The 24,960-nt window shown below is 54.7% G+C and overlaps 1 protein-coding gene across 3 annotated transcripts in view; it reads left to right on the forward strand.

Annotated features, from left to right (window-relative positions):
- Positions 1 to 22,022, forward strand: part of MEF2D (myocyte enhancer factor 2D) — a 33,985-nt gene extending 11,963 nt beyond the window's left edge. For 2 of the 3 annotated variants that reach the window (XM_060297959.2, XM_060297966.1), the window contains exons 2-12: positions 5,125 to 5,316; positions 5,930 to 6,133; positions 7,569 to 7,706; positions 8,755 to 8,965; positions 9,131 to 9,187; positions 10,831 to 11,021; positions 11,511 to 11,531; positions 12,776 to 12,905; positions 16,821 to 17,034; positions 17,506 to 17,812; positions 18,142 to 22,022. In XM_060297959.2, the coding sequence (XP_060153942.1) occupies positions 5,263 to 5,316; positions 5,930 to 6,133; positions 7,569 to 7,706; positions 8,755 to 8,965; positions 9,131 to 9,187; positions 10,831 to 11,021; positions 11,511 to 11,531; positions 12,776 to 12,905; positions 16,821 to 17,034; positions 17,506 to 17,812; positions 18,142 to 18,153 (1,539 nt within the window). In that variant the 5' untranslated portion in view covers positions 5,125 to 5,262 and the 3' untranslated portion in view covers positions 18,154 to 22,022. The remainder of the gene's footprint in view (positions 1 to 5,124; positions 5,317 to 5,929; positions 6,134 to 7,568; positions 7,707 to 8,754; positions 8,966 to 9,130; positions 9,188 to 10,830; positions 11,022 to 11,510; positions 11,532 to 12,775; positions 12,906 to 16,820; positions 17,035 to 17,505; positions 17,813 to 18,141) is intronic. The other variant, XM_030842208.2, reaches the window with a different exon arrangement.
- Positions 22,023 to 24,960: the final 2,938 nt, after the last annotated feature.

The raw sequence follows: 24,960 nt of genomic DNA on the forward strand, positions 1-24,960 counted from the left end.
GCATCATTCTGAAACCCGAGAATGGTTTGAATATTGCTCAGGTACCAAGTGGTGTTACATTGGGGGAGGCAGGAGCCTGTTACTTCTCCCATGCCCCCTCCAAACCAAGATCCCCTTTAGGGTACATTTTATATGTTATTTGCATCTTATTTGCATGTCAGTACAACCCACATGTTCCTATTGGGTCTGTAGCCCAGCTGAGGAAACCGTTTGTCCATGGGGTCCTTCTGGGACCCCCACCGTTTCTGGTCCCCTCGCTCAGCCTCTACTCCTTGTCAAGCGTGTTGTCAGATGAGCCTCCTGCCCTGTGTCCTGTCTCATTTGCAAAGGCTTCTCTGCAGCCACCCTTCTCCACAGACGGTGGGTCTGCGCCTGCCTCCCTGGGACTCAGCCCAGCTGCCATCCTCCTCCCTCTTTGCTCCTTCTGTCTCTGTTGGGGGAGGCCCTATCTCTGTCTGCTCCCACTTACTCCCCAGGAGGTCCACCCTGCCCAATCCTGTCCTGCCAGCACTACTCCGAGTAGGTGAATCAGAATCAGAAGCAGCTGGAGTCTTCGAGGGGGTACTTTGGTGACAGAGATGCTGCCAGCCCAAGGAGTCACAGCTGTGGCCTGAGGTCAGGATTGGGTGGGCCCTGGGGCCATCAGAGCGGGAAGGCCATCCTGGATAACCCCGTCTCTGTGGCAGCCCTAAGCCCTCCCAAGCCTTTGGCCTCCAAGAGAAGCAGCCAAAAGCCAGGTCATCTGGGAGGGCCTCCTAGAGGAGGAGCGGGCTGGAAAGGGGAAGAGGAATGGGGCCGGCCCAGGCGAAGAAGAAAAGGCTCACATCTGGATAACATGCCCAGGCCCTGGCAGTTGGTTAGGTAATTAGGAAGAGAGCTAATTAAGGAGGTCCAGGTGTTCATTAAAATCTCCCTAATTGGATAGGAGGGAAGCTTGGTCAAGGTAGGCCTCCATACCTTGGATAGGGTCAGTTTAGGGTTCATTGTGCCCACCCAGGCCCCAGCCACCCCTTTTTCCAAAGTAAGGGCTGAGTTCTTGCCCTTACTGTTCTTGCCCCCAAGCTTTCCAAGACTGCAACAGTGTAGAATGGATAGCAGAAGGGGAAAGAGATGAGTACAGACTGACCCTGCTTTGTAGGAAGGTTCCTGGTTAGATAGGAGGAAGGACTGCCCAAGGTAGGGGCATCTCCTCCTCTGGCAGTGTTGGCACAGAGGTAGGAGTGGCAATGGGGAGGGCGCCATGGGAACATGGAATCATAAAAAGTGCTTTGGGCTACTGGGTATAGATGAGGCCTGGTCTTTTTAACCCTGACTTTGCTCTATCAGAGGATGCTCAGTGGGTCTCTGTGGCTTCCCTGTCTTCTCAGCCCTGATCCCTCTAGCATCCCAGCTCCCCCAGCATGAGGCGGGGGTGGGGGTGGTGGTGTAGGAGATCAGCCAGGGAGCTGGTTGCCAGGTGACAGTTGCCTAAGCAACCCAATCCTCTCCATCTCCATGTACTCAGGGCTGCTCCTTAGAAGACTAGAGTCTCACCCTCTGTACCAACCAACCTGAGGGTAGAGAGGGTTGAGGACTGGAGTAGCAGGGGTAGTTGGAGGGTAGGGGGCGTCCAAACAGACAAGCTGCCGGCGCAGCTGGGAGAGGAAGAGTTCTGTCTCCTCAGAGGATAGAGTGGGAGGAGCTGGTCCTGCAACAGAAGTTAGACCAGAAGAAGGACTTCTCACAGGGTCACAGCGATGAAACAATCCTTTCTTCCTTTCAACAGACATTTCCCAAACTCCTCCTTACACGGGATAGAGTGGTGAAGGATACAGATGTGGTTCCTGCCCTCATGAAGCTTCAGTCTCATAGGGGAGCCAGGCATTAAATAGAAGCACAGAATTGTAATTATTTACAATCATGATAAGTGCTAGAAAGAAAAGAACAAAATACCCTGAGAGTCAATAATCTTGGGGAGAACCAAAGGAATGAAGTTAGATTGTAGGAATGACTTTTCTGAGGATCGTGAGAGCAAAGAGAGGGATCTCTCCCAACTTCAGGGAAGAGACAGCATTGGCCAGAAACTGGTAGAGGTTACCTCTCAGCAAAAATTTGCTGATGAGCAAAAGGTGGCGAGAAGGAGATAGTAAAATGGGAGAGGGATGAAAGGTGGATACTGTGAGCCAGAGGAGGGTGATGGTGACTGCATTTACCAGTCTAGATTGGGGTTTTCAAGGCCAGGCCAGAGAATCCCCTTTAAAAAGCCGCCTTCTTGAAAAATTTTAAAAAGCCCTCTTCTTAGCCCTCCCTTGCCCTCAGTGTGCCCTCCCTGCCCCGTTCTCTGCCAAACCCGTACCACTGCAACTCTGGAAAATACAGCCTTTGGATTGCACTGGGAGGCGGGGCAGCCGAACTCCTCGGGCTGGAGCCTTTGCAGTGGCGTGTTTGGCAGAGATCGGGGTCACAGGCGAGGGATGGGGTGGCTGGAGCTAGTTCTGGGTCCAGATATCTGTTCAGCCGACTCAGGGTTGGCTGGGCTGGTGATGGTGATGTCCTAGGGCATGTGTGAGGGTGGACAGTAGGAGGCCCAAGGCCCATGGAGCACCTTGAGGATAAGGAAAAAGGGAAGAGGGTTTGAAAATTTCTCCCTGGGGAGAGAGAGGGAGGTGTGGAGGGGCCTTCTAGGAGTGGGGAGGGGGCTGCATTGTTTTCTGAAGCTACCTGGACAGAGCAGAAGCTCTCTTTCCAGCTGGGCTAGGGAACGCCTGAGGGAAAGTCCTGGTCACGGGAAAGGGTGGGGAGGGATATTCCTGGCTCCTCCCAAGGCCATAGATTCCCTGCCTTCCCTCTCTCCTTCCCTCTGTGGCCAAGATGCCAAGGCTGAACTTTGGCATCTACTGTGGAACCTTGGGACCCACGGTTGAGTGGATACGTAAAGGCTAGAGGACCTCAGCAGCCACTGGAAATGGGGGCTGGGGAGAGGGTTCCTAATTACAGGTGTCTCTGTCGTCAAACACCCACCCTCTGCCCAGGTTGGTTGTGGGGAGGTGAGAGCCCACCTTCCTGGACTCTGTAGTGGGCCCTCTGGCAGGGACTCTGTGGAAGGGGAACTCTGGAAAGGAGGACTGGGCTTCTGTGGTCTGGGCTCCTTCCAGGACCCTATCAGAGTGGCTTTAGAAAGCATGGGTCCCATGCCTACTGCCCCTTTCCACCATCTCCCACTATTCCATCTCTGGAATCACAGAGCCAGAAGGGCCCTGGGGTCATCTTGTGCCTCCATCCTGGGCCCTTCCAGTCCCCGGGGGCTCACCCAGCCTGTTTAGGTGCTACCCACACCTGAGAGCATGCACCTTGTCTGGCTCAGGCTGGGCTGCCATCCCTGTGCCTCCTTCCATCCTGTGGTACCTCACGCTGTACAGTGCAGGGCCTCCGTTTTCCCTCCTGGCCCTTTAATTGGAGCTCTTCGACCAGTGGGCCACGATGGGTTTATAGGTGTACTGAAACAAGGATCCTTCCACCTGGTGCCTGTGTCCCCCTGGCTGCCAGCAGCCTCTTTCCTGTCTGGCACTGGTTCTATATTTTCTCTACATGCTTTGAGTTGAGCAAGGTTGGGAGGGAGTGCTCTTAGACTGAGCTTGGGTTCTAGGCATGCCCCACTCCTCTAGAGCAGGAGTTGGCAAACTGTGACCCATGGGCCAAATCTGGCCATGCCTGTCCTTATAAATCTAGTGTTATTGGGAGCACAGCCACACTCGTTCTTTTAAATGTGTTGTCTACAGCTGCTTTCATGCTGCAATGGCAGAGTTGAGTAGTTACAACAGAGACGGTATGGCCTGCAAAACCTCAACTACTTACTATTTGGCTTCTTTTTTTAAAAATATTTATTTACCTATTTTTTTTTTTTTTTTGCTGCAGTGGGTCTTAGTTGCGGCACATGGGATCTTTCGTTGTGGCGCGTGGGCTCCAGAGCACGTGGGCTCTTCGTTGCGGCACACGGGCTCTCTAGTTGAGGTGCGCGAGCTCAGTAGTTGTGGCGCGAGGGCTTAGTTGCCCTGCGGCATGTGGGATCTTAGTTCCCCAACCAGGGATCAAACCCACGTCCCCTGAATTGGAAGGCAGATTCTTTACCACTGGACCGCCAGGGAGGTCCCTATTTGGCTTTTCTTTTTCTTTTTTTTTTTTGTGGTACACGGTTCTCTCACTGTTGTGGCCTCTCCCGTTGCAGAGCACAGGCTCCGGACGTGCAGGCTCAGCGGCCATGGCTCATGGGGCCCAGCCGCTCCGCGGCATGTGGGATCTTCCCGGACCGGGGCACAAACCCGCGTCCCCTGCATCGGCAGGCGGACTCCCAACCACTGCGCCACCAGGGAAGCCCCCTATTTGGCTTTTTAAAGAAAAAATTTACTGACCTCTGGTGTAGAGGGGTGGTTGGTTGGTTTGTTTGTTTATTTAAAGCAGCAGAATCCATTCTTCAAAGCAGAAATTTAGGCCAAGGCCCACTGAGTAAAACAGATTGGTGTAGAGGAGCCCTGGTTAAAGGGAGATAGGGGTTCTGCAGCCCAAGCCCTACTTTGGGACTCCAGGGTTCCATGAGTCTGGTATGAGGACCACTGCTCTAGACCTGCTCTGGTATATTCTTGAGCCAGGGGTGCAGACACACTCCCATTCTGGCAGCAGGTACACCGGGCTAGCTGTTCACAGCCTCGGCGGGTGTTCACTCGGCATGTTCTCTGCACCGGGCTCCGTATGGGAACCACCATCCTAGGCCAGTGGGGCAGCTGGCAAGCCCAGGTGTCTCTGCTCCTGGTGGGCTCTGGGGAGAAGTGAGGGGGTCGGACATTCTCTAAGACTCAGACCCTTAGGAGCCAGGGAGCTCCCTGATTGTGTGCTGTCTGACCTAGAACCTGAGGGCAGCAGTGATGGTGTGGAAGGAGCCTGGAGCAGAGTCCTGGGCCCTGAGTGAACCGGCTTGTGCCTGGCTGTGGCATGCCATCACCTCAGGTCACCAACATTTCCTTAGTTTGTGGATGGGGCTCAGATGCTGCCAGCCTCTCACAGGGGTGCTGTGAGGCTGGCCTGTGTGCCAAAGGAGCAGGCCTGAGGGTTGCCAGGGCTGACAGTCCTCTTGTGACCCTCCCCACCCAGGAGGCTGTGCAGAAGGTGTCCCGCAGACCATGAACTGAGTGCTGGTCCGAGACTGTTCATGAGCACAGTGTAAGGTGTGCCGAGACCCGCCACCCAGCTATCCCCTCCCCTCCCCGGCAGTGAAGATCCCCGGAAAAGATGGGGAGGAAAAAGATTCAGATCCAGCGAATCACCGATGAGCGGAACCGACAGGTGAGGGGATCCGGGAGCTTCACGGAGTGGATGAGGGCAGGGAGCTGGCCTCTGCCTCCACTCCACTTCCAGCCACTCCAAGAAGGCTTCCTGGAAGAAGGGGGCTCTGGAGTCTGTTATGGAAGGGCAAGGGCTGAGTTGGGAGAAGAGGAATCCCCACCTCCCTGCAGCTCTTAGGACCCTGTGTCCTAGAACCCCAAGACTTATCTGCTGCTGCAACCAGGCAGACCTGAGCCCCTACAATATGCAATATGCAAACCTCAGGCCGCACCCAGGCACTTCCCCTTTCCCGAGATGAATCCTTCCCCTCCTCCTACCCCAAGGGAAGAGCCTGGAAGCTCTTCTGTTCTCCCTCCCTAACCTCTTTATAGCCCCCAGCACAGAGGTGTGTATTTCTGTCCATCTGAATGTCTGCCTTCAGTGAATTGGCCCTGGGCTGTGCCTTGGCCATGTGTTGGCAGAGGGGTGCTGGCCTGTTCCTTGCCCAGACCAGGGGCTCCTGAGAACAGGGTTACCCTGAGGCAGGGGCTGGCTATGTCCAGCTTCCTGTAGGTGGGACTCCTGGGCAGACCTTGACTGAGCCAGGCCTGGCCGCCCACACGCCCACCTACAGGTGACATTCACCAAGAGGAAGTTCGGGCTGATGAAGAAGGCGTACGAGCTGAGCGTGCTCTGTGACTGCGAGATCGCGCTCATCATCTTCAACCACTCCAACAAGCTGTTCCAGTACGCCAGCACGGACATGGACAAGGTGCTGCTCAAGTACACGGAGTACAACGAGCCGCACGAGAGCCGCACCAACGCCGACATCATCGAGGTGGGCCCACGCACGCGGACCCCACCCCCCCCTGCAACTGCACACCACGTGCCCATGCAGCATGCACACTTGGACCTCCCCGTGCACGCACACGTGCACACCTGCCCCTTGAAGCCCCCTCACCTGTGCGCACACACATACAAACCCACATCCTCTTCTACAAACCCCGGGCCCGAGAAGGAGGGAGGGCAGTGAGGTAGATGTCAGATGGGGCTGCCCACCCAGCCCAGTCCCACCCCAGCCCTCTCTGAGCCGCTTTCTTCATGTCTGTCAGGCACAACATGACATCTCTGCTCTGTCTGCTCTCAAATTCTCTCTCTCTCTCCTTCCTTCTCCATCTTTTGATATGCTCCTGCATCTGACTCTTCCCTTCTCTGTCTCCCTCTTTGTTTCCATCTCTGATACTCTGTCTCTGTCCCTTTGTGGGTCCCTGTGGCTCTATTTTCTGTTTCAAAGAGAGCTGACATTGTAAACCATTAAAGGACGTGGGCTTTGGAATCCAGCTCTGGCCTTTACTGGCTGTGTGGCCTTGGGCAGGTGGTTTCGCTTCCCAGAGCCTTGGTGCCCATCTCCACGAAATGGGGCCAGTGCCTGCTTTGAAGGGTGTTGTGTGAATTGAATGAGACAGCCCAGTTCCTGCTTCTCACACTGGGGGTACGGGACCTGTGCCGATGAAGAAGGGTGCCTGGGAAGCCACAGGCCTGCCTTCCTGGAGCGAGACTTCCACTCCACAGATGTGGAAGAAATTCTTTTATTTTTATATTAGAGAAAACAGATTTACTCTAGACTAGAATGTGAAATTCACATTCATTTTCAAGACAAAACAAGCATCTGTGAAGATGTTTTGAGCATGGAGAGGTCAGCTTTGGGGTCTCCTCCACACCACCAGGTGTGCATCCCCTACTTTGTGTGGGTGCATGGGAGAAGCTGTGGCCTTTGCTCGAGGACAGCGTACAAGGTGGTACATGGTAGGAACTCAGTAAATGCAAAGAAATGTTTTGTCTTTCTCTCTCTTATTCTTCTACCTCTCTGTCTCCATTTCGATTTCTCTTTCCCCTTCTTCTTTTAAGCAGAGCCCAGGAATTGAGCCGGGCAAAGACAGCCCCGACTGCCTTGCGCTGGAGAGCGCTCTGTGCCTTCTGGCTGGGGCTCACCTAAGGGTAGACAGGGTACCAGCCCCTCAGCTCATCCCCCAGAAACCCCCCACCCCACCTGTCACCTTGGAAGCACATGTCCCTGTGCCGGCTGCAGTCCCTGGGTTAGGCCCACCTTCCACGTGACCCTGTATTCTGATGCCTCCCCCACCAACCACACAGTCACACAGTGCCCTAGTAGGAGAGTCTTAGGGAAGGACTGGAAGGAACGCCAGGGAGGCGGGGGGTGGTCGGAGCTGGGAGGACCCTCACCCCTGCTGACGGTAGTGGTGCGGTTACAGACCCTGAGGAAGAAGGGCTTCAACGGCTGCGACAGCCCAGAGCCCGACGGGGAGGACTCGCTGGAACAGAGCCCCCTGCTGGAGGACAAGTACCGGCGCGCCAGCGAGGAGCTCGACGGGCTCTTCCGGCGCTATGGGGTGAGCCCCACTCACTCTCTCTCTGTTGGCCCCCCTTCCGGCCCCTTCCCCCCCAGGCGCTGCACAAGAAGCACAGGGAATGTGAGAGCCCTGAGGTGGACGAGGTGTTTGCCCTGACCCCCCAGACGGAGGAGAAATATAAAAAGATAGACGAGGAGTTTGATAAAATGATGCAGAGTTATAGACTGGCCGTGAGTAGTCGCATGGAGGAGAGCCTCCCTGTGGTGCATGGTGTGGCTTCGCGCCCCGCCCCGGCCCTCGGCTGCCTCTGATGGATGTTCTGCTCTGAGCCATGCTGGGGCTATTGGTGACCACTGAGGAACCTCTGACGTTGGTCGTGATAAACCCGTGACCCTTGCTGAGACTCATCTTGGATGGAGCATAAGCCGGGAGAGGCCTGGAGTGTCCCCCTCACCAGCAAGAAGTGTGTAGATGACCTGAGATCCTTAGATGACAGGAAAGTAGAGAATGTGCTCTTTGCCCAGATTTGTTCTGGGGAGAGGCCCCTTTGGGCCTGCTCTGACACCCCCAGCCCAAGATACTCAATAGCAACGTCAAGGGGAGGCAGAGACTCCTGCTGAAGGGGAAGGCAGTGAGGTGGGTGAACGCCCTCTGCAGCAGGCAGACGGATGAGAGGCGACAAAGTGAGGTGACGCCCCGACCCACGCGCTCATCCTTAACAGCTGTGTGTGTGAGTTTGGGTCTGTACTCAGGGCCTCTAACCTGCTCTCTGTGTGTCCTGCCTGGCTGAGGACTAACCCACCTCCGCTAGGGGGGTTCCAGGTGTCCCCGGGTCTCTCTGCAGTGCGCGGAGCCTTCTTCTCATTCTCTGGGCCAGAGCTGGATCCCAAAGCACTCCAACCAGCATACTTCCTTGGTGGGAGTGGCAGGCATGACTCCAGGGGGTTCCAGAGCAGAGAGCTGGAGCTACTGGCCCAAGGACCCACAGCCCAGAGGCTAGAGGAACCCTGGCCTGCCCTCCCAGGCAAAGTGAGTCCAGGGTAAGGGATCACCCCGGCCTGACCCTGCCTCTCCATCTTCTGTCTAGTCAGCTGTCCCGGCCCCCAACTTTGCCATGCCCGTCACGGTGCCCGTGTCCAATCAGAGCTCACTGCAGTTCAGCAATCCCAGCGGCTCCCTGGTCACCCCTTCCCTGGTGACGTCATCCCTCACGGACCCACGGCTCCTGTCCCCCCAGCAGCCAGCACTACAGAGGAACAGTGTGTCTCCCGGCCTGCCCCAGCGGCCAGCCAGCGCAGGTAAGTGATCTGACAGGTGGGTAGGTGACGTGGCAGTGAGGTGTGGTGAGACTTCGGGATTCCATTTTCCACGGTGACTATTTCCCTTCACCCACCACAGCACTCTCCCAGGACTCACTCTGGAAGAGGCTGTCCTGTCGGCTTATGGTTCTCTTTTTCCTCCAGGGGCCATGCTGGGGGGAGACCTCAACAGTGCTAACGGAGCCTGCCCCAGCCCTGTCGGTGAGTAACGCTGCCCTTCTGCCTGGGGGAGGGCCAGGGTCTGCCTGCTCGGTGGCCTCAGGTGTTCCAGGGACCGAGAGTGGCCTAGATTAGGGGAGAGGAAGATCCCAGGGCCTGAGCTGGTTGTAGTATCTGAGAATTTCTAAGCCCCTGGATTTTTTTGTCTGTAGCAGTGATTGGTGTGGATGATTGGCAGAGATGTAGGCTCGGAATTCTGGGAAAACTCTGAGAACTGACCAACATTTCTAGTTGGAAGAGAGATTCCAGATTTTTCCAGTTCAGTAGGGGCGTGCGTCTGGTTGGGATCTGGAAGATACGAATATCTGACATTGGCAACAGATAAAGAGGCACAGACTCACACGCACTTACACACGTACGGACACTTTCTCACCCTTATGGAAATATCCAGACATTAGATGTGCACTTGTAAGCACACGTCTATGAACCACAGAAGAAAGGCTGCTCGCCCCATGCCACCCCGCCCCCCCGGCAGCTGACAGCCCCTCCTGCCCTGTGCCGTTGTCCGGCTGGTGACTGTGACTTCGAATGTCACCATTGACGTCACCCCAACATTCCTGCCATTCCCGGAGTGATCCGGGAATTGGGATGGAGGCAGCCACACACTTCCAGGGAAGCAGTGTGCTCTCAGAGCAGAGGGCAAGGTGATACTTCTGGCGTTGGTCACCCCCACATCTCTGGGTTTTAGAGTTCCCCAGCTTGGCCCCAGGAACCACGTACTACCTCCTTAGCAGCAGTTGTGTACGGGGGCAGGAAATGGGGGGAATGGCTGAATACCCCTCCCTCTCCAAGGAAATGTCCCGTGAGGTGCCTGCAGACCTTAAGGGAACGGTGATACTTCTAGGCCCTCGAGCGCAACACGTACAAAGTGGTTGTGTGGCCCTGGAGAAGTCATCGCACCTCTCCCAACCAGCGGTTGGCAGGTGTTTCCTCGTCTGTAAATAGGGCTAACGATACATGTCCTGTCCATCTTGCAGGGTTAGTGTGAGGATTAAATACGCTGATACGTGTGTGAAGGCCCTGTGTTGGTTATGGAGTGTGGAACAAATGTAAAAGATGGTTATTCTGCTTGTTATTACCAGTCTAATTTTGGTGGCAGCTATGTCATCAGTCCCCCAGTTCCAGTAACACCAGCACTGCAAGTGAATGGCTCGTCTTTTTCCCAGAGCTACAGGCATTTTGTCACGTGCTTATCCACATCACAGCATCCCGAGCTCAAGGCAAGGGGAGCAGTCTGAGTGGTTGACTTGCCCTTGTGACCGGGATCCACACTGAGTCTCAACTTGCAGGCTGCCCCCCTTCTCCAACCTGCGTCATTATGGGCCCAGTTGGGGGCAGGTACTGGACGTCCTGTCGTTGGAGACCAGCTCCTACTACCCAGTCCCATCACATGTAGCTTAGAGGCAGGGGGATGAACCCGACGATTGAGGAGTAAGGAGTGTTCTCCCCTTACTCCCAAGACCAGGGTGGTTTTAGGGGAAAATAAGAGAACTTAGTAGCCACTCAAAGTTTGAACATGGCTTTGAGAAGTTCTGGGTGACAGGAGTATTGGTTTGGGAGCAGTTAACAGGGCTAAGTGGTGGGTCCACATTTTTCCTTTTACCCTCATCTCTTTACCTTTCCAGGGAATGGCTACGTCAGTGCCCGGGCTTCCCCTGGCCTCCTCCCCATGGCCAACGGCAACAGCCTAAACAAGGTCATCCCTGCCAAGTCTCCGCCCCCACCCACCCACAGCGCCCAGCTTGGAGCCCCCAGCCGCAAGCCTGACCTGAGGGTCATCACTTCCCAGGGAGGAAAGGGGTTAATGCATCATTTGGTGAGTGGGGTGTCTGGACCGAGGGCCAGGGGCTGGGGAATGGGAGAGTGGGGAGCAGTAGGGTGGGAGGACAGAGCCGACCTCTAGCAGGAGAGAGAACCAGCAGTTAGGACTTCCCTAGAGAGATCGTGGAATCGTGGCTTTTTATGAGCTCTTCCTTCCCGAAGGGCCTTCCAAGAGGTTGGAGCACAGAAGTACCAGTCTCAAGGGCAGTAAAAAGGGACAGGAGGTGGGAGAGAAGGTTCCCTGATGATAATAGGAGGGTGCTCAGAGGGATGAGGATTAGGCTGTGAGGGGTTCCTAACTGGTGGGCATTGGGATATAGCATCTTCTGGAAATCAGGACAGTGACGAGCTCTGCCCTCCTAGGCTGGAGAGCCATCCTGCTCCGATGCAAAGAGGTAGACGGCATGGCTGTGGGGGCAGGGGCGTGAGGGGGGGGCAGGGGTCAGAGACTGAACCATCCCCTTGGTTTTATTTCTGCTCCCAGACTGAGGACCATTTAGATCTGGTAAGTGAGGCTATGAGATGTTTGCTGTGGCTTTAAATTCTGGGTTAGCCCATTGCTCTGCGGTCCCCCAGCATGGAGTATGTGTGTGCCTTTGTCCTTTCGCCTGTGTGTGTAGTGTGTGGTGTTTGTTTATCTGGTTATTTGCCAAGAGCTATGCTTAGTGCCAAGTGGGATGCAGAGATGAACGGGGTGGGGGCGAGGAGTTCAATGCATGTGTGTGTACCTGAGTGTCCGTGGATGTTTTCATGGGATGTTGCATTCATGCAGACACACCTGTGTGTGTGTGTGTGTGTGTGTGTGTGTGTGTGCACGCATGCACGTGCACCAGTGGAGTGGGCCTGCCTCAGGCCTCAGAGGTCCCATCTCAGTGTATCCCTGGGTGCCTGGATTAGGCCCTTGCGCTTGCCCTCTGACTCTATTCATGCCCACCCAGGACAGGGACCTCCTTAGGAGGGATGCCAGCTGGACAGGAAAATCGGTTTTCTAGGGAAAGCTGAGGCCCAAGGCAAGGCCAGAGTTGTCCTTGGTCAGGGGCTTCCCTGCTTCCCTCTCTCCTGGTGCTCCCTCCTGCACGCAGCCTGTCTTACAGACACTCAGAGGCATACGCAGCACTCTTCCTCTGTCACACATATACACACTTACATCCTCACCCTCAGCCAGGAGTGGGGCGGGGGCTCCTCCCTCCCGAACTCCCTGACGGGAGGCCAGAGAGGCTGGAAAAGGCAGGCAGGCTTTGGCGGCCAACACGGCGGCAGTTACGGCCCCAGCGTGGAGTTGGAATAAACAAGTGACTCAGCGGCAGATGGAGCTGACAGCCCCACACACGTGTGTGCGTACACGCAGGCACACGCCACGCCAGGCCCTGCATTCCTCTCACAGATGCCAGCACACTTCTAGCAGGGCGTGTGCTGCAGTGTGACAGATGGAGGGTAGACTCTAGGGGGACTAACCAGGAGAAGAATGGAGACAGGGCCCATGGCTGGTGTTGGGGCCCCAGGGCCAGCATATGTACTTTCCTTTTCACATGTGTGTAGGCGTCAGTGAATCTGTGTGTGCATGTCTCTCTCCATGGATCTCAGTGTCTCTGTGAATGCACCAGTGTTTGTGTGTCTGCGGTGTCTTCATGCTGAGGCATTCCTCCTGGGCCTTGAGATTCAGGGACCCCAGCTTGTCCTTGGAATGGGGGGCCTGGATAAAGCAGCCCTCCCATTTGCCACCTCTTGACAGACTCTTTTCTCCTGCAGAACAATGCCCAGCGCCTTGGGGTCTCCCAGTCTACCCACTCGCTCACCACCCCAGTGGTTTCCGTGGCAACACCGAGTTTACTCAGCCAGGGCCTCCCCTTCTCTTCCATGCCCACCGCCTACAACACAGGTGAGTGTTCATGTGACATGTAGCTGTGTGCACTTGGCCTTGGGGCACAGGAGGGACCAGAGAAGGAACACGAGGTATTCTCTGGGGGATGCCCCCATCTGAGGAGGGCCATTGATTTGGGGTAGCCCCTACCTAATTAAGGTTGCCAGATTTAGCAAATAGTAACATCGGATGCCATTCACATGGTGATGGTGTTATTGGAACTGTCTCAAAGACATACTTGTGCAAAAATTATTCATTGTTTTGTCTGCAAATCAAATTTAAGTGGGTATGAGTATCCCTTATTTTTAAATAGGACCTAATGGAGAGGGAAAGCCCTGTCCTTGGGGAGCTCTCATCTGAGGTGGGTTGAGCAGCTGGGTGACTCGGGCTGACCAGGGTCGGGGAGTGGGGAGGGGAGCATGCCGAGTTCAGCAAGTCTTCCTGGAGGAGAAGAATGAAGGAATGAGAGAGACAGGGAGGCTGAGGAGACCCGAGAGGAAGCATGGTCAGGAAGATTTATCCAGCTTCCTGGGAAAGCCAAGTAGGGACTCCAGGGCGGGGCGGAGGAGGAAGAAGGGGGTCTCTCACCCTGATGTCAGCTTGGTGGAATGATGAGGGGGAAAGGGAGGAGGAGGTCTGATGAAAGTGGGGGAGGGGATCTGAAGGTTGAAGAGTCACTTGGAGACATGGGAGAGACCTCTGCGTAGAAAAATTCAGAAAGGACACCCAGTGCTTGGGCCATCCTGGGTCCCCAGGGCTGTCCTGGCCTCTGTCACCCACTCACACCCTCCCAGGAACAGTCTGTGACATTTTCAGCCATCCTTGCCTGCATTCCAAGCTGCTGTGTCAGGAAGGACTTCCCAGTGCGGAAATGCCTTGTCACCTTGTTTCAAAGTATCAGTGTGGCTGGGAACCTGGTCTGTTTCTCCCACTGAAGAGGTTTCTGATGTTCCCCAGCTTTTCTCACCTGTGAATGGCTTGCATCAGGGCTGTTCTGTGGTGAGATCAGACTAGACCAAAAGACCCCTAAACTTCTAGCCACTCCCCAAGCCTACATTCCAGAGTTGAACCATGCTAGGTAGGGTCCCAGACACCAGTACAAATACCCACAAAATCCCACCTCTTCCCTGTGTGTAAAAATCCAGAACCCAACCCTGTGTGTGGGAAAGCCCTTCGGGGCAGGTAAGAGAGCTGGAGGGACTGCCTCGTGTTGAGAGGCCAGACCCTGGCATGTGGGTCTGTGTCCAGATTTTATCACCTGGGTGTCTTGTGAAGTCCCTCGTCCCTTGTGTGTGCTCCCATGTGTGTACCCACTCCCAAGTTATCATGTCCTTGGGCAGCTTCAGAGAGGACTGCTTCAGATGGCCGCACCTTCGGGGGCCAGTAGGAGTTCTCATCTGTGAGTTGTGGGTGTACAGGAGGTCTCTGAGGCCCTTCTAGCCCTACCAGCGGGGGCGGTTGGTAGAGGGCAGTACAGGCCACTTTTCAGGAGCTGCTGTTTATTTGGGCATCCCATGGTGGTGGTTTCCTGCCATCTTCTCAGGTCCTCCACCAGTCTCTGTGAAGCAGGAGGCAGGTTAGTGGGTGTCAGTGAACCTGCGACAGGCGCTCAGCAAGGCCAGACTTTAGACTCTATTTGTCAGTCTGGTGTGAAAGCAGATTCTGACCCTGGGCCTGCCGTTGGAGCCCTGCTGGGAAGTGTTTGGGCTTTCTCACATCCTCTCAGAAACCAAGGGCTCCAGTTCCTCTTGCTGCAGGAGTAGTTAAGCAGACCTCGGTTTAAACAGCAGGTGTTTTCAGGTGACCCTACGTATATAAACAAATCCCCAATGAACACATTGCTGTTTAGTTGTTCACTATTTACAGTGCCTGGCCCCAGTCCAAGTTCCGGCTGGGGGTGATCTGCCTGTGGTAATATCATGGATAAGGGACGCACCTGGCCCCTTGTTGACACTGGCTGCAGAGGTCTGGCTTGGTCGCTCTAGGAAGAGACCAAGAGGCCTGCTGGGGAGCCAGATCTCCAGGTAGACAGGGCTGGAGTGTGGTGGGAAAGTGCAAGACTGGGGTTTGAGTCCCTACCATTCACTGGCTGGGGGACATTGGGCAACACTGCACTGTTCAGGGTTGGTTTCCTTGTTTGTAAAATGACTGTTGTAAATAGTTGGTCCTAGGGGCCCCTGTCTGCCCTTGGTCTGCTTTTTAAATGTAAGCATCTCAAAACTCCTGGCTAATTAACATTGTTGTGAGACCAGAGGCAAGCGTGGACCATCTGTAGAGTGAGATTTAAAGGTAATAAAAGAAGCCTGGGGTCGTGTCTTAGCTCTGCCATTGGCTTTCTCTGTGACCTGGGGAGAGTTCCTCAAACTTGAGGCTGCAGTCACCTCCTTTGTAAATTAATAATAACAGCAGGTAAATCTTTTGATTATTTATCATGTGCCAGACACTGTTCTACATACTTCGTGTGTATTAATGCGCTCAGTCCTCATAGCAGCTGAGTGATGCAGGCAGGATTATTGCCTCCAGTTTATGGGCAGACTAAGTAACTCGCCGAAGGTCGCATGGACTGTAAGTGGAGGTGGCTAGGAAGTTTGACCCCATCGCTCATGCCCTTCACCTTACCGTTCTGCTGCACAGATAATCCTGTCTTCCCTGCGTAAAGACAGAGGGCTGGAGCAGATGGCCCCTCAAGTAGGAGCACGTGGTGTAGCATTGGGAGGACTGGCGGGTGTGCCCTCCTCATCACGCTACGGTGCAGTCAGCCTGTGTTCCTCAGGGAAGGCATTTTCTAAAGTGTCCCAAACAGGCTGCGGCATGAAACATAACAGAGCTGTGTAAATTGTGAAACATTTCATGGTTCTGTTTGTTCAGTGCAAACATCACAGTTTCTTCATTAAGACAGAAATTTTGAAAACAACGAGTGCCACCTCATGGGGAAATCCGCCAGAACCTTGGCCAGTTGCACCGCAGGCCTGTTTCGCTCACAGCCCCTCTGCTCTTGTAGGCCCTTCTGGGCGGCAGATGTGCGTCCTCTGTGTTTGTGGGCACAGCAGCCCGAACGCTTGCTGCCACCTATTCCTACCTGTTTTATGTGTTGACAGTCTTCAGGAGACTAAGGGACTTTGAGGAAGGTGGAATGGTAGTTACAGTCATTTGCTTCAGATGCGCCATTCACCTAGCATTTCCCACCATTCCCCTCTAATCTCAGAAAGGCTCTTGAAGACTTGGCATTTGAAGAGATGACAATTAGACATATATTAGACCTTTCTTACCTACCTTTTTTCCCCTTCTTTTTTATTTTTTTAAAATTTATTTATTTATATTTTAAATTTTGCCTGCTTTGGGTCTTCGCTGCCGCGAGCGGGCTTTCTCTAGTTGTGGTGAGCAGGGGCTACTCTTCGTTGCGGTGCACGGGCTTCTCATTGCGGTGGCTTCTCTTGTTGTGGAGCACGGGCTCTAGGCGCACGGGCTTCAGTAGTTGTGGCGCGTGGGCTCAGTAGTTGTGGCGCACGGGCTTAGCTGCTCCGCGGCATGTGGGATCTTCCCGGACCAGGGCTGGAACCTGTGTCCCCTGCCTTGGCAGGCGGATTCTTAACCACTGCGCCACCAGGGAAGTCCCTCGCCTTCTTTTTTAAAATTGACATTCTAAAAGTGATACCTACACACGGTTAAAAAAAAAAAAAAAAAGTTAAACACTATTTTAAAAAACCACCTCTCTTTGCATCCTGTTAAAAAACAGCACCTCGTGGTTATCAAGATTTGCGTTTCTTTGAGTGCCATCTTCACTGAATTTGTACGGGCTTAGTTGATTATTCACATCTGTCCTTAACAACTCCCCCCACCCTGATAGTCCTGGAGGCGGCTCCCCCACGGGAGCCTCGGTCCTCTCTCCCACTGCAAGAAGCTCACCCGCACTTTCTTCCCCACCCCATGCAGATTACCAGTTGACCAGTGCAGAGCTCTCCTCCTTACCGGCCTTCAGTTCGCCTGGGGGGCTGTCGCTAGGCAGTGTCACCGCCTGGCAGCAGCCGCCGCAGCCGCAGCAGCCGCCGCAGCCCCAGCCGCAGCCGCAGCCCCAGCCTCCCCAGCAGCCCCAGCCGCCACCTCAGCAGCAGCCCCACCTGGTCCCCGTGTCCCTCAGCAACCTAATGTGAGTCCCAGGGGATGCCCACCAGTGTTGGGGAAGGGGGAGCTGAGGGGTGGGAAGAGGAGGGGCCTCATGAGAGCTGAGATCCCTTTGAGGTTGTCTGTCATCAGTGGACAGCACGTAAGCCACTAAGTGGCAGCCCTGGAGTCCCCTGCCAAGGCCTGGGAGAGCCATCCTGAGCCTTTCCCCCAGCCAGCCCGGGCTTGGGGTGGGGTGCGGGGCCCTCCTGGCTCTGCAGAAGATGACATGGGATGGAAAGACAACTCACGTGACTTCTTTTCCTTCTTTTCCCTTCACTTGGCCCTCTCTCTCCTGCTGCCTCTGTCTCCATCCACTTGCCTCACCCCACCCCCAACCCCCATCCTCTCACTTTCTGTCCTCTCTCACTCCGTCGTGTGACCTCCCATCACTTTTTCTGTCCCTCACCTCCTCTATTTCTGTCCCCTGTACTCCATGCCCACTGCCTGTCTCCAGCCCCGGCAGCCCCTTGCCCCACGTGGGTGCTGCCCTCACGGTCACCACCCACCCCCACATCAGCATCAAGTCGGAACCAGTGTCCCCAAGCCGTGAGCGCAGCCCTGCGCCTCCCCCTCCAGCTGTGTTTCCGGCTACCCGCCCTGAGCCTGGCGACAGTCTCAGCAGCCCGGCTGGGGCCTCCTATGAGACGGGGGACCGGGATGATGGACGGGGAGACTTCGGGCCCACACTGGGCCTGCTGCGCCCAGCCCCAGAGCCTGAGGCTGAGGGCTCAGCTGTGAAGAGGATGCGGCTCGATACTTGGGTACTGTAGCATCGCCCCTCCGGTCTGCCATTGTCTGCTGCACCCAGGGACTGGCCCATATGCCCCCAGCCTGTCTCATCTCCCACCTAAGAGGTGGCCAGCTAGCCCTTCCATCAGCCCTTATGGGGCAGCACGGACACCCTTTCACCCCCGCCAAAGGCCCATCTCCCCTCCCTCCAGTATCAGTCCTTCTGCTCGATGACTTCCTCCCCTCAGAGCTGGCCCTGCCACTAGAATCCTGGCCCTACTGGGAGAGGGACGTGGGGGGCACATACCCCGTAGCCTGGGCCACGCCCTCACACCCCCTTCTCCATCTCCTCTTTTCACAGACATTAAAGTGACGGTTCCCACTCCCCTCCTCTCAGCCTCCCTGATGAAGAGTTGACAATCTCACCGCCCACCCCTCCCTGTCCTGGGCTCCTCCCGCTCGACCCCCACTTCCTTTCTTGTGCTCCGTGTCCTGTTGACGGTTACATTTGTGTATAATTATTATATTATTATTATTATTATAATATTTTTTTTAATTTGGATTCTCGCTTTGGAGAGGGGGATGCTCCCATCCCCTCTTTCTGCACCCCCCACCAGTTTCACTGGCTGGGGGGCTCTTTTTTGTGGGAAGGGGGGGACACTTTGCACGTTGTACACATATGCTGCAGGAGGGGGTGGGGGGCCCGATAGGCCTTGGGAAAGGACAGGTGCCGAGCCCTGCATGCGGGGCCCTCCCACCCCATCCCCCAGACAGAGGGAAATAACCAAAAACTACCAAACAACAAAAACCCCTTACAATAGACTGAAACCCCAAAGTCGGCCTCATGGGTGGTTTTGTGTTTCAGGGGGAAAGTGAGGCAGAGGTTCTGAAGAAGGTCTCTGCTTCTCGGCTGTTCCTATGGCCACAGGCACATGGGGCAGAATACCCAAGCCTGGGCCCCAGAGGCCCCTGCACACACACCACACACTCTCAACTGATTCTCATGTGATCTGCACCTCCAAGGTGTGCGGGTGCTGGCCGAGGTTTGGGGCTGGGAAGGCTGCCTGGGAATCGAGGCTGGAGGGAAGGGGCTTGAGGTGGGGCCCCTATGAAGCACAGTTGGAGAGAAAGAGCCATGAGGAGAGGGCTGAGGAGGGGCAGAAGGGCTGGGGCAGGGGGTGAATTGGGGGCCCCCTCCCTTCCCCAGCACTTTCTCTAAGATACACAGTGCAATAGCTCCCCGTCCCTCAGTTGACACCAGCCCTGTAAAGCCGGCCACGAAGCGCAGGGAGAACTGGGGAGAGTGAAGTGGCTCAGCAGGAGGTGGCCTCAGGCACCCCGGGGTGCCTGAGGACTGGAAACCCTTGCATCCAGGGACTAGCGTGAGTGAGGGGACTTGCTCTTCCTTGCACGTACACATCCCCAGAGGAGTGGACATTGGGGTGGTGTGTGAGGGTGGGAGAGAGGATGGAGGAGGTCCGCAAAAGGCCTGCCTCCCTTCTTTCCTCCTCGGCCCCTCTCCCCAGCCCTCCTCCCAGCTCCTTCCGCTCCTGACCCCACCTCCCTGCTCTTGGCGCCCTCATTGTCTCGCTACCTCCTGTCCCACCACCCCCAGGCCGCATCCCACCTTCTGTCTTGGCTACTGTAATTGTAAATAGCAACCTTTGGAAAACGTTAGCAGTGTAACAGTCCAGGAAACTGTTTTTTTTTGTTGTTGTTGTATTGATATGAAATGAGATTCTATTTTTGTCAAAGTATATTGTAATAATAATGACTCAAACGGCCTGTACTGTACAGACGAGATTCTTCTGCTGTTGTTCTTGCTCCCCTCCCCTCCCCCCCCCAAGTCCGCCCTCTCTACTGCCTCCCCAGTGGGGGCAGCCAAAGCGTGGGGTCCTGAGACCCCAGGCTGGATCACAGATCAAACTGGAGGGGGCAGGCCCCCGGCCCGCAGTCCACCACTACTCCCTGCCCTAAGGGGCCTGTCCTGGGGTGACGTGGGCAGGCAGACTGGGGCCTGCCCCACTCCTTCACATAAGAAGCCCAGCCCCTCTGCCCAAGGGGTGCAGTGCTCCCTTGGGGTTTCATCCTGGTGGGAAAGTAGAGTTAGACAAGGCCCGGTTTTGTGGTAGGCGACACTGCCTGCCTCTACGATCCAGCCGCTTGCAGTATTCCGATACTTGATGCAGGGAAGGAACCCAGAGCAGAGGGGTGCGTGTGACCACACAGGTACCCGAGTGTGTTGATGAGGGCATCTGGTATTTATGTGTCTGAGTGTACCTTTGTATTTATGTGTGTGTGTGTGTGTGTGGCTGCATGGGTGTACCTTTATGTGGCTCTGAGCCCGTCTGGGCATGTGTGTGTGAATCTGTGTGAACTGAGCTCTGAGGGGGTGTGTGTGTGTGTGCGTGCCTGAGTGTGTGTTTACAGAGGGACAGATGGCTCTTCTTGCAGCCACACAGCCCTGGCTTCCAGCTCTGTGACCCTCCTTCCTGAGCCCCACTCTCTTCCCTGCTGCAGCCCCTGTTCTCACCCTCAGCTCTGATATGTTTATACTTCACTTGGGGATCTGGCACTTGGCCCTCTTTGCTTCTCCCTGTAGCCCTACCTCTCCTGCAGCTCCACGCACAATTGTTCACCCAGTCCCCAGGCCTTTATACCCAGCTCCCTTTCTTGGAGTACCCTCTTCCCCCCACACCCCCTCCTGCTTTCAGGATGATACTCAAGTTCCTCTTCCTCTCTGCAGCTTTTTGCTCACCTGTGCTGTGGTCCTTCCTTACAGCTTACCCCCCCCAACTGCTGATTGGGCACACAGCATGCCCAGTCTTCCTGCATGTTCCTAGAGGGAGTGTCAGTAGATGAGACTTGATCAGGACCTTGAAAGAAGCCAGGGTGTAGTCTTGTGCATGCGTGCATGCATTCCCAGAGCCTTGCCCAGTGCCTGGCACGTAGCCAGCGCTCAACAAATGCTGATTGGGTGAAAGGTGAATGATAGGTGCTCAATAAACGTTGAATGACTGGCCTTCCCTTCTCAGGCTATTCCCGCCATCAGTCTGCCCACCTTTCTAGGCTGGGCTTGGCCACCATTAAACATGGGGTCGGGGTGAGGGCCCCTGCAGTTCCCGGTGCAATATTCACCAGTTTTGCCCTCTGCCTTGTAATGGCAAACCTGGCTTTTGATTACCATGTGTGGATGTGTGCGTGTCCTTTTCTCTCTATCCCTGGGGGCAGGGGGTGATCTGTGAATGAATATGTGACATTTCTGCAATTCAGTATCCCGAGGTTTCTCTTGGGGTTAGGGGCCCCTGGCCGGCCTGATGAATGGGTCTCTGGGAACCCAGACCTCAAGTGGGGACTTCATTTCTTCTTCCTCTCACAAGCCAAATTTGCCTCCACCCACTCCTTCCTCCGAAGAACTGGGCATTTGCCAAAGTAATCACTGGAGTCATCCAATGCCCCTCCCCTCCCCAGGTTTCCCACAGCTTTCAGGGATAGTGGGCAAGAGGACCTCCCACACATACACCCCTCCCCCAGTGGAACACACCATTTCCCCTCCCCCCAGCAGTGCACTCAATGCAGCGAGACTGACCCCTGACCCTTATCCAGCCCTTCCCACCTTGGACAGGAAGGAAGTAATGCACCTTCTCTTGCTGATTATTTATTTGTTTGGAGAGACAAATGATGTAAAAGTGTATCTAGAAATATCTATATCTATATATTTTTAACTGACTCTTTGGAATCCCCTGGGGTGGGATGGGGGGGTGAAATGAGGCTTTCACGGAGGGGAGGAGACATGGAGCCTGGGAACGCTTCATCTCCCCTCTTGCCACCTCTCCATCCCCTAAGCAGTTGGTAGAAGGAATGGGATTTGTAGCGGGGGAGGGGGGCTGGAGTGTCATACGGAGAATCTGGATTCTCTGTCTTCCCCATTCAAGTCCCAGAGGGAAGGGGGGAGGGAGAGGGAGGGGAGACAGGCCCCGAGGTGCCCCACCCTCAAACCCGACAATCACCCACACTCCTAGGGCTCATCCCGGGTCCTGGGGAGGGCGAGTCCAAGTGTGTGACTGTTGATTTGTTTTCAATATTTCTTTTTGTGCTGTATGGTGATGCTTTCTTAGTATTCTACACAATAAGAAAAGACAAAGTCCTCGAGATTCTTATGAGTTTTGTTTGAAAACTCTTTCACTATATTTGTTGTAAAGAGGTTTACTATTAAAAGAAAAAGAATACACGTTTCTGATACTTCGGCCTGGGTTCTGGTTTCTTTGGTGCGGTCGGCTGAGTAGGGGAAGGAAGGATCGTGTGGCCCTGCCAGGGTGGGAGTCCAGAGCTCCACCTCAGCAGGAAAGAAGGGCGGTTAGCCTGCCGGGCGGACACTCACGACGTCTGAGGTGGGGTTTTCAGGTGAGAATTTCTTCCAGGTGCTCTGGTCAGAAGCAGAAGCAGCCCCAGGACTCAGGAGGGTTGTCTGGTTAGAAGCCAGAGGAGGGATCCTGGGACACAAGACACTCAAGGCCAGGTCAGGAACAGATGGAATGTGCGTGGAGGAGGAGTGTGATAGAGGACCTTCAGCTACGGAAAACTCTTCCACGGCAGAAAGTTGCCCAGGCACTCTGTTAGGCACAGATGGATTCCACCTTCACGGCCCCCACAGAGTTCCCTCCCGAAGGGGCAGCTGCCCTACCCCTCCCTTTTGAAGCGCCCTTTAACAGTGCCAGGAGCCTCTCCCTGCCCTCCTCACATACCCCAAAGGGCTTCCCCACCTGGTGCCTTTCTGCAGAGGCTGGCAGGGGCTGGTGGCTCTTGCGCCCGAAGCCGTGTGCCCTGCACAGCTGTGCTGTAGGGCAGATGCAGGGGCTCTGGAGGGAAGTGCACAGGGAGGGCCTGGCTCACTACTAACAGGGTTTGGCCACTCTTCTGTACTAGGCCCATGCTAGGTGCTGCAGAGGCAAAGATGGAGTATGAAGGGCCCACATACGATGGTGGCGACAGGCCTGCAAATGCCTAAAATCCACAAACCGTGGTTTTAATGCTTTGGTTGCTGCATATGCAGGCACATCACAGAATGTCTTCATTCCTTGGATTCCTCATCTGAAAACTGCGGTCGTCTGTACCAGTCGTGCCTCCCTCTCAGGGTCATTACAGATTTTGCTTCACTTCTCCCTTAGCTGGAGCAGAGGTGAAAGATGCTGAGCAGGAAAGGGTTAAGAAGGTACTCTCGCCCGCACGAGGTTCCCCTGCTGGCTGCCTGTGACTAGAACAGCCTTGACCTAACACAAATCCCGAGCAAAACCTCTCTCCTTTGCACATCTCATACACTCAGACTGTTTGGCCTCACCCCTCCTTCTCTATAGACATCAGCCCCTGATGTCCTGGGTAGGCATTACTATTGCCCACAAATATTTCCTGCCCTCTTCTGCTTCCTGGACACATAGAAGACTGTATTTCCCAGTCCCTGTGTAGTCAAGTGAGGTCATCAGACTAGTTCTGGCCAGTGGACCGTACTGGAAGTAATGTGTGTCACTTCCAAAATCAAGCTGGTATGTGATTCTCCAAGTGCTCTTTCCCTATCGTGGCAACTGTGGAAGCATGTCAAAGCAGCCTGGATGGCTAAGCTGCCTTAAGGTGATGTCCAGCACCACAGTGGACTTTGTGTGAATGGAAAATAAGTGTGTTATGTTAGGCCACGGAGATTTCAGAATTGTGTCTGCAACATAACCTACCCTATCCTGATTAATGGAGTATCCATTCACACTGGGACAACCTTGAAGCCCCCTCTACTGCATACCCGCTGTGGTGTGGTACAAAGATCTCTGGACTTGGCATAGTCCAGAACTTGTTCAACTCCTAGTTCTGTTGCTTACCAGCTGTGTGGCCTCGGGTAGTCACCATTTGCCCAAGCCACTGTTTCATCAACTGGAAGGCAGAACTAATAGCTACCCGTTTTCTCTAACCCAAGCCTTCCCCTTCTCTAATCCATCCTCCCGTCTTTGGCACAGCACTGATCATCCAGCACCTCATCGTTCTCTACTGCCCACCAAATAAGCCCAAACTCCTGGGCAGGGTTCCCAGGGCCTTCAAAGAACGGACACAACCTCTTTTCCAGGCGTAGTCCATGCAACTCCACTGCACATCCCTTGGCCACTAGGGCAACCAGGCAGTACAGTCCATTCCTTGACAGACCCTTGGAGTCTTCAGTCATGCCATCCTCCTGTCTTAAATGCAACAAACATTTATTAAGCACCTGCTGTGTGTGAAACTCTTTGTTAGGCATTGGAGATACAGAGAGGAACAAGACAGCTCCTGCCTCTCAACTCACAGTTAAGCGGGGACAAAAGACAGGTGAACCAACAGTTAACCCTTGAGTCAGCAGGCTGCATTAAATGACAGGTAGGAAGGCTGTAAGTGGGCTGTGGGATCAGAGGAGGAGGCACACCGAAATCCGAGCCAGTACAGATCACGGGAGGCTACTTAGGGGAGGTATTTGAGCTGGATTTGGAAGACATGTACAAATGAGGGCACGGAAGTCATTCCTGGTAGCCGGAATAGCGTGTAAAGTATGGAGAGAAAATGGTGCATTCAGGAAATCTAATACTGTGGCATGGGTCAAAGGTATAGCAGAGAAAGCTGAAGAGGCAGGCGGAAACCTCACTGTGAAGGGCCTTGATTGCCGTAATTTGGATTTTATTCTGCAGGAGATATTTGGTCATCAAAGGATTTTAAATAGAGGAGGGACTTGATCAGATTTGCACTTCAGAAAGCTTCCTGCCAGTATAAGCTCCCTCAGACAGTAATGCTGAGAACCAGTTGGAAGGCAGGCAGAATTGAGGTCCAGTCAGGGTCCTTTGCAACTGAGAGGATGAATTTAGTAAATACTTAAGAGGTAGAATTAACAGGACTCAGAAACTGCCTGGTGAGGGTAGAGGACGAAGGAAAGGGAGGCGAGTCAACGACTCTCAAACTCGTGCTTGGACTGACTGGATGGTGGTGCTGTGGCGCCAGACAAGGCCACCAGGTACGTCCGAAGGAGATGAGTTTCGTTTCAGATGAACTGAGTTGGAGGTGTACGTGGAAGGCCGGCAGGGTGAGGTCACCCCATGGGTAGAGAGGTTTTTATGAAGAGGGAAGCCATTCATAGTGTTGGTCACCTGTGAAGTCGTCGTCCTTGGGACATGGGAAC

This window comes from Globicephala melas, chromosome 1 (assembly GCF_963455315.2).
Source record: "Globicephala melas chromosome 1, mGloMel1.2, whole genome shotgun sequence".
Lineage (NCBI taxonomy): Eukaryota > Metazoa > Chordata > Mammalia > Artiodactyla > Delphinidae > Globicephala > Globicephala melas.